This window comes from Dinoponera quadriceps, unplaced genomic scaffold (assembly GCF_001313825.1).
Source record: "Dinoponera quadriceps isolate SergipeBrazil2010 unplaced genomic scaffold, ASM131382v1 scaffold827, whole genome shotgun sequence".
NCBI lineage: Eukaryota > Metazoa > Arthropoda > Insecta > Hymenoptera > Formicidae > Dinoponera > Dinoponera quadriceps.
This window is the reverse complement of record NW_014554941.1, coordinates 112,153-121,967: the sequence shown is the minus strand read 5'-3', so window position 1 is coordinate 121,967 and position 9,815 is coordinate 112,153. Positions and strand designations below refer to the sequence as shown.

The 9,815-nt window shown below is 33.7% G+C and overlaps 1 protein-coding gene across 13 annotated transcripts in view; it reads left to right on the top strand.

Annotated features, from left to right (window-relative positions):
* Positions 1-9,807, top strand: part of LOC106742667 (glutamate-gated chloride channel) — a 101,097-nt gene extending 91,290 nt beyond the window's left edge. For 12 of the 13 annotated variants that reach the window (XM_014615841.1, XM_014615844.1, XM_014615843.1 and 9 more), the window contains one exon: positions 1,512-4,336. In XM_014615841.1, the coding sequence (XP_014471327.1) occupies positions 1,512-1,643 (132 nt within the window). In that variant the 3' untranslated portion in view covers positions 1,644-4,336. Of the gene's footprint in view, positions 1-1,511; positions 4,337-7,819 lie in introns of those variants that run through there. The other variant, XM_014615848.1, reaches the window with a different exon arrangement.
* The last annotated feature ends 8 nt before the right edge of the window (positions 9,808-9,815 follow it).

The following is a 9,815-nucleotide window of genomic DNA, read 5'->3' as shown; positions in this document are numbered from 1 at the left end:
ATAATTATTTGATTAAAATTAATATATATTTTTTATTGATTAAAAGAAATGTTTCTTAATTTCAGAAAAATATTTATTAAAAAAAAATGTAACATCAAAATAAAAAAAACAAATGTTAAAAATTAGAAAATGTTTACTTCAATGAATCTTTTCATTTAACTTGAAAGAGTAATCTCTTGAATAGAATAAATTGATTATTTAACTCAAAGAACTATTCTTTTAATGTCAAGTAAATTCTTTATCAAAAAAATAATTACATTAAATAATTTTTTAAGTTGACAAAATATTTATTTGACTTGACAAGATAAATATTAAAGTAGAAAAAAGAAGATATCAAAAAAATATTTTTTAATATCAAAATAATATTTTTAATACCAAAGAAGTATTTTTTAGTTGTTAGCTAATTTTGTTTAAATCAAAGTTACCATTTATATTATATCTTTAATTTTTTAAGAGACGAATGCGAATGGAACTTCACTGTTTCACGCCCTACTTAATTCAATTTATATTATATTTGGAAAATTTCCTTACCATTGTTAAAATTCGAACTTGAGATCTCTGACTCTTGAGTCGTTCACCTTGCCTACTATACCGCTATCACTGACGGACATTTCGCATTGTATACATATGATATACCCATGTATAAAAACAAATGATTTTTTAAAAGAAGAAAATAGGCTCTTTTAAATGTAAAAAGTATGTTTAAAAAATATTTAATTGTTTTCAAGGTAAACAAAATACAAATAAATAATTTTGTATATCTAATAATAATAATAATAATAATAATAATAATAATAATAATAATAATAAGTTATTCTCTGATAAAAAAAAACTTTCTACTCAAAATAAATTTTCTTTCAAGAAATATTCCTTTAATGTAAAAAAATTATTCATTTAGATTTACAAAATAATTTATTCATATTTTGCTTACTTTTAAATTAAGCAACTATTTATTTGGACAGGGTTTTTACATTAAAATATCTATTTTCTTCTTGTAAAAAAATAATTTGCTTTTTCTTGTACAACAGTACTTTAAATCGAAGAAATTATATTTCTTATCTAGAGACTCATGATTTTACAAATCATTTTATAAATTAAAAAAACATTACATTTATGAATTTTTCTTAAAACTAACAAATATTTGATTAAAATTATAAATATTTATTTAAATTAAATTAAAGAACTAAATTAAATGAAATTTAAAAAATGTATTTCTTTTATTTTGAGAATTATTTTTTTTAATATAACGAAGTTGTTTTTTCGGTATACATGAATATTCTAGTGACTCTTAGAAAATTGGAATTATATGCATTTAAGAATATAATGAGAGTAAACAATTTTGCAATTAATAAAAAGATCGTGTGTTTGTAATGAATGTTGTATGTCAAAGAGATTCGCTTCGTAATGATAATTTCATCATCTCCTCTGTCGAATTTTACAATCGATCGATACGGTCGATGCAGCGTTTTAAAGTGTCAAGGTGTCGCGGTAACAAAACTTTTTTCTTTCAGCTAAGGAAAAAAGAACCGCCGCATCCGATTAGAGTGGCGAAGACGATCGACGTGATAGCCAGGATTACTTTCCCAGTCGCCTATTTCGTGTTCCTCACTTTCTTCTTCGTTCATTATAAAGGCATCTCGTAAAGTGGCCTCAAGAAATCTCATCGCCGGTGTGAGGGACAACGAAGTCTCGCAATAGGCGACAACGATGTTCGGTTGCTTGAATCGGATCTACTGTGGGTTCAAGCTTTTCCCGAAGACTAAAGATGCCGGCTCGAAGAAACAAGGAGACAAAGACATCGATAATCATGAAAGCTCGCGTCGACTGGATCTCTCTGATGAATGCGGAAGGGACAACGTGCGAGTAAGACACGAGTTGCGAAATTGGGATTTCCTACAGGTGGTTGCGAACATTGCTCGATCGTAACAAACAAGCGAAACCAAACAGTTCAGTCGTATATGATTATGCGGGACACTTGACGTACAAGGACGTTTTCTCTACGAGAGAAAGAGTGAGCCGGTAATTTAGGAACATTGGAGAGCACGATATTAGAGGAAAGACAGACCCACGGTGGATTCGTCTGCAAATATTCTTCATCTTCTCTCACGTGTGATAGCTCTTGAAAGCACTCTCTTACGAAAGAAATATATTCGCGATCGTTCGACCATGTGCAGTCACATACATATACTTTTCTCTATTTCCTTTTTCTTTCTTATATTGGGTAAGATAGGATGGTAGATAGGGTAGGTAGAAGTAGTCAGATAGGTAGGTAGGTAGATACAGTGCCGCTAGCAAAGCTTCGGCCAAGCAGAGAATGATGCTTAGCTTAGTCGATGATGATCAAACGTACTAACGTAAGACATTATACCTCACTACATAGCACGGTCAACAGAAATGTCGTTCGTGTACACCGCTAATTCGTGATCCGCGTTCGGTATCGATCCTTGACTTGTTGTGTCGCGCTTAACTTATTAAAGGTTGCCACAAGACATAGAGAAATGTCCACGTTGCTTGTGCACCCGAAGATTGGATGGAACGAGTGAATTTGTCGAATGAAATGATTCGTATCAAGAGAGAGAGAGAGAGAGAGAGAAGCAGTTATAGGGTGTTTTGTGTAAAGTGACTCTTTCGTGTATTGCAACGGGCGTTAAGGGACAATAGAAAAGCTACGCGAACGAGTGTTCCGATACGTTTGAGTCAGCTAGTTATGACTTTCATTGTATCGTATCTATGAATAGGTGAACGACTTATTTTTACGTGAAATATTCTGTGCTCAGGTCGGATAGACGCCAATATACAGAAAGCCGTCAGGATAGCGAAGAGTTGACCTCTTTCTGCCGGTACATATTTATCACGACGCTATACGCCGGAGCATAAAGAGCAATGGTCGCCATCAGCGTGATGAATTGCCGGAATATAAAGTGCAGACATCTTGCTCACTTTATAAGTATAAGAGAATATAGGAGGATATATAAAGAAAAAGATTGGTATACGGCGGAATGTTAGTGTTTTTGAGGAAAGAAGCGACGAGTGGATCGGTCTGCGCGCAACGATGCGCCGCAAAAGGCACTATCTACTTTGACATTATTGAAAGTAATAACGCTACACATTGTGTTTTTCGAGACACATCGACGAACTGTCTCTACGATACGTCGAGCGCCGGCTAATTTGAAATATCTGCGTGTAGTCCACGTACTTTTAGATGCAACGTTGCTATGCTATTACTATCATTATAATTATTACTATTACTATTACTACAATTACTATTACTATTGCTACTACTACTATTACTATACTACTACTTTTATTATTACCGCAAATAATATTACACTATTTACTGTTACAGTTGCTACTTTACTATCGTATTATCGCTACTATTACAAATTATTGCTATCTATAATATTACAGATTTTAGGAGACACGGAGTCGAGAGCGTTTAACACGCGCGTACCGTTTGTACTGATTGAGTCCAACAATATATTAAATCCAGCAGACCAAAAGAAATGCGAGCCGAACATACAAAAACGGGTGTTTTCTCGATAATCATGACGATCGCTTAAAATCTAATAAGCACATAGACGTAATATTTAATTATAAAGACACGCTAATCTCGCTGTCGTCATTGCGAGACGCGTGTAAACGATTTTTTCGATATAGTGAGACACATGGACACGGACACAAGCGCGCACACACACACACACATACACACACATGCGTATATATGGACGACAAATGCGCGTTCAGATTCAAAAGACGTATGAGGATCGATATCTTTGACGACGATTAGCGCTGGTCTCTATTCGCCGTACGTTGCGTTGGAAAACGACTTGAGCAATATTTAATTATCATTTATCTTATTTTTGTAGTAGGATTCTATCTCGATATATCTTCCTTCAATATTTGTATATCTATGATTAAGATTAGGATTATGTAGGAAGATCCACTTAAAATGAATTGCAGTTAAACGACGCCGAAGAAATCGAACCTGAACGATAAATACTCATTAACACAGATCTCGTCTGACAATTGACTGCCAAATACTTTCACTGGTACAGCATATTTCTCTAATTTCGAACACTCGTATCGCACGTTGCAATAAATAAAGCAAGGATTATCTTCTAGAAGATTGTGTGACGAAGTATCGGATCATCGTCGGCGAAACGCCCAATTAGATATTTAATTTAAAACGCGGCTTAACTTTTAAATACATTCGCTTGCCATTCGGCAATGTTTACGATGTTATCAATTTTTATGAAAGGACAAAATAAAATGACTAGCGGACGATGTCGCGGCTTGGCTGTATTTTAATTTTATAATAAATGATTTAAATATAATAGCCGACGTGTCGTTAGCTACTTCAGCGATATGACGAACGAAAATGAAATAACCGAATCTAGTGTCGCAGCCTTTTAATAAATAATTAAAATCTTTTCTATATTTTTGCAAATTGCCCACAGATTTATTGTGGCGGCCTTAAAAATAAATCTGATATTTTCCTAAGATCATACAAAAAGCGTCATTAAAATCCGATTTTGAAATCTTCGGGAGAGTAAATGGAATAACATACAGAAGAAAGAGGGATGATTCAGACATTTGATTGCTAACGAAAGAATTTTTGAAATATTCGCATGAAAATCATTAAGTTCTGTCTACATAACTCGCAGAATGCAAAACGCAGACGCAAGATGATGATCAGTAAATGCAAGGAGCTGATCATGAACTTGCATCTGCGTTTGCGATCTGCGTCTTACGTTCTGCGAGCTATGTAAACGGAATTTTACTCGCACGCGTATAAATCATAGTTCTTTCAGAAGGCTTTCATAATATAATAAAATCTAAATCATGCAATTAATGTTCTTCAAACGTAAGGTCAGACAAACGAAAAAAGACAGTCTTTTTTTTCTTATAACAATACGTAAGTACGTAAAAGCGGGTAATAATAACACGTTTGCTTCTTGTTCCCTACGTGATGTAATGAGATGTAATGATAACAAGATGTCACATTACAGCAGGAACAAATCCCAAGAAGATTGTAGCGCAGCTCGGAACGAGCAACTTTGTTCGGTGAATATGCAATCAGCGACATCTCCTCCAATTTAAATTCACACAAAACATCAGTTTTACTAATTATGACAGACGACAAAGCAGAAGAAAACTCCAGAAAAGGTCGGGAATATATTTTTCAATGGTAATAACGATTAGAATATCTGTCATCAATGATACCGCTCATCCGCACCAAAAGGACAAAGCAACGTTGCTCCTTTTGATCTCCGCTACGCCACCTCTGATTTACCCGTTTCGTGATGGGTCATCCTATATGTGTCGTACGTATATGCCTGAAGTCACACAGTCACACGGATTCTATATATATGCGTGATACAATAAAAAAATATACTTAGGCGATAAACTACTTTTTACATAGACCTATTTCGTCCATTTGATGATTGGCCCCGCTCTCAACTCCGCAACTACTGGACTATATACGCGTCAAATCATTTCACAGTAACTCATGATTCACGAAAATCAGTCCGTCGTGAATGCTACTCGAGTATCTTCGTTGTATAAACTAATGTTACAGAGAAACACGCTCAACTGGTATTCTTTCGTACAAAACGCATTCACGCCTAGTGGAATCTTATAATTCGAAACACTGCCATGTAACCAAATTGCAAGATAAAAATTTATCTCGTTTTTCTCGCGTTCGAAGTGAACATGAAGTCTGCACGTTGCGGCGATGAGTAACGGGGTGATCTATAAAATAAGATGTATGATTCTGGGGAACCTAATAGGTTCATGCGTTGACGCGCGCTATACATAAAATATGTATGTACTCTACTCGTAATAACGGTACGATAATCGAAAGAAAATTTTTTGCGAGATATTCTCATCGAGACGGTTCTTGACATGGGTTATCTATCGCGGTCATTGCCCCTTACGAATAACAACTTTACACGAAATGTGTTCGAGAGGCAGGAACTTGCGCAACGAAAGTTCCCTCGAGCGCGATCTCAAGGAACATCCGTGGCACTTCTTACGAAGCTGAAAAATCACGCAATGCTTTGTGTAATTGATATTTATCTATCATAGAATCGTAAATTATTGATTACGCCGAAAAAATAATACAGTGTGAGCCCATCCATATGCGAGGAATGTGTTTGATGCGTGTGTATTTTATGCGGTAAGCTTTAAGGCGTGTGCGAAATTTAATCCGCAAGAAAGAATCAGTATTATAGTGCCCTTACGCAAAGCTTGTGTGCTTGGCTAATCGCACAAGAAACTATAAGTTGATATTCACGACATTTCGAGAAAAAGAAAGAGAGAGAGAGAGAGAGAGACGGGGACTTTCTATTGGAATTCTAGATTCCGCACTCTAAGTTGACTAAACAGATCAGACTATAGTTCTCTCTCTGTCTATATATTATGGTAATATTACGGTATTAATCGATATGCTTCTGATTCTTTGCTCCCTCTTATATGAAGATTAACAGAGACGCACCGATACCTAAAGATATGTATGATATTTACGTTCTTCTTCGCTATTCATACCTCACGTTGAATTCTTCGTTGGCTTTGTGGAAGCTTGAATTACGATTCAAAGAAAAAAATTTTAAAAGATTATTCCGCGACGTAGACATTACTTGAATCTAATTGGAACGATTTTTATTGCACCGCTACTTTATCGATCCTTTACACGGATGACACTTGAAAAATCTGTATATGCAATCGACACAACGAATATTGCGTAGAGTCGAGTGTTGAAAAAAATTACGCTATTTAAACTACGACCTGTGTTACTAGCGAATAGGCGACAATGGCTTGTGTTAAAGCTCCGGAATAGTCGCTGTGGCCATATTAGATTCGTGACGTCATAGGTTGAGAAATATTGCATGCCATTTACAAATAAAGAAACATTTGGATAAAACAATCCTTGAGATCACTTGAAGAAACTTATGAAAATAGACGAAAACTCTTCTTTTCCCTCCTAACAATCAATAAATAGTTATAAAAGATACGTGAAATAAGGCCCTATTTACGCAGGAAAACACGATTTCACAGCTGTCGAAAAGAGTGGAAAATATGCTCCCACATAAATTCTAAGCTAATCTTAGTTTTTGCCCATTTTTACGAGTTTAACAAGTATATCACAAATTACCTGTACAATTAAGCAAATAATAAAAAAATGGCACGCAACACAAAATTTCGTTGTCAACACGCCACTCTTCACGCATATAAATGTGATCCATCAAGCGCTACAAATGCTTCGAAGCGTTTTTCCTTGTTTCTCTTTCTTTATTCAGATCCGAAAGATAGATGAAGTAGGAGAAACGCTTCGAAGCATTTGTAGCGCTTGCCGGACGCACTCTATTAGTTCATCCTTTTGTTTTGAACTGTGTCGCTACTGTCAACGCAGAGTTCTTGAATGACTATTCCGGAGTCTTAACGTATGAGATGAATCGGTCAGTCAAAAATTTGTGACTCGCGTCTATTGCAGCCAGGCTCCAATGCAAATTGTTGCGCAAATTTAGATGTTTTTATTAAATCCGAGAGAGTCAAAAAATTAATCTTATAATATCTTTTCGTAAATACACTACGTACAACAATTAAAAGAACTTAACGTTTCCCCAAAAAATAAACAAGATCCAAGCAGCTGTAACTTCGTCAAAAGTTCTCGAAATCCAAATTTAAAAAAAGAGTTTTAAAGCCTAAAGTTTCTACTTTCGAATAACGTATATCGTTTTTTTAATTCTTTTAATTTTGATAATTTTTACATATTCAAAACGGCAAGTTAAACAAAATAGAACATTTTCTCATTTTTTAGGTTATCATGAGCGCAAGAATAGAAATGGAAGGAGGACATGTAGAACATCTTCTGTAAATATCAAGATAAAGATTTAGACAAATTATCTTCTTCTCACGTTATATGTGACCTATAGAAGCCAGTAAGTCAATCACGATGCTAACATACAGAAATGTTTATATCTCAGAAACGGTTGAGCTTTCCACTTATGTTTACTAAGGTTTTTACTCAGTGTAGTGCATTACCTACCATATAAATATTGAGTGGTTTTTTTGAACACCTTGTATATGCGTACATAAAATTGACATCAAATATATATTAAACATGAAATAAACGCCACTTTTTGAAAAAAAAGAAAAGATCTATTGGCCAATCTAATATTTGACAGTTATTGTATTAACATATAAATTATTATATAAAATATACAAATACGTATATATTTATCAAACGATCATAGTAATACTAATGTTACAATGTTACAATGTTTCTCAATATCACATATTTTAGTAACAGCATTATTTACATTTGATTATCATTGATGTTGATGTATCATCGTTAAATTATTATTATTTGCGATTCTTGGGTCCTAGTCCTTTCATCCACCGTAACTTTATGTTGCAACAGTATTCGACGTTATCATTCTACGTAGAGTCCAGTAAATTGGCAAAAAGTCAGTTATCAATGCTGGTCCAGTACTAACTGAAAGAATCTTAGCCAACGAATTGGCAACCGTACGTCGGCCTTGCGTTGTCCATCGTTGTAATGCTGGATTATCCTGTATAAAGATAGGCAACTAGTCCAATGTTGGCCCATTACTGGCTGACAAAATATTGGCCAACAGTTGATTGCCGTAGCGTTGGCCAAGCGTTGGTTCCTTGTAATGTCTGGCGACTCTACTTGGGTAGTAATAAAAGAGAAGATGGTATTATTATCCTTCGCTTACATTTTGTAGAATAATATTGATAATCAATATTTTAAATTGAAAACTTAACGATTACATTCGTCAAAGTCCAATCGATTGTAGATTCGATGTTATGAAATATTTATTACTTAGTTAATTTATTTATAAAAATGTGGCGATATTGCATAATGAGTCGAAGAAGAACAAGTGGTAGTAATGTGTCCCCCCATTAAAATAGATTTAAAAAAATTGGATTTGTTTAAAAACACAGTTTTTTATTACGTATTCATATATTTATTCAAGAAAAACTCTCTTAGAAAGAATAAGTATAATTGTGAATTTTCAATATGTTGATTTGTCAAAAGGTAGATGTAAACTAGGACATGTAGGACAATTTCTACAAAATAAATACTTTTAAACTTAACTTGTATGACTGACTTATCGAATAACTATTTCGATATGAAAATCTCGAAAAAGGAAATGTATTAAATCCATTTTAACGGAAGGCCAAATTAGCAAAAATACCATATTATTATTTTAACTTGGCATAATTCGAAATGTATATAGCGGAATAAAATGTTAAATAATGAACAAAACATTCAAGCGTATATATGTTTGTATGATAATATATTTGGAGAAATAATAAATTAAATAATAAATTTAAGGAGAATAAAGAAGTATATGTAATTAAATGCTAAAATCTTAAGAACGTACTTTTCGAAATGTCCGAAAATAAAAAACACATTATAAATAAATACATTACAACAAATGCTGGTTATTGTGTATTGACATATTAGCATCACTGTGTAATGATGGGTTACTAAATAAATGATTCCATAAATAATTACTAGAATTCGTTATTTAATAGCGGAGATATTAAGGGAGATCACAATACAAAGACCATACTACCTCCTTTTGTACGATATTTAGTTACTTAAATGAAAAATATGTCTATATTTTTATTATTCGCAAGAGAAAAATAATATTTGTAATCTTCTAATGAATATTTTAATAATTAACCTTTCTGGGAGCCTGGTAGCAATGCAAAACGAGGGTGACAAATTATTCAACATATTACTACCTTTTGTACACTTCACACCGTGAATGAATACAAAT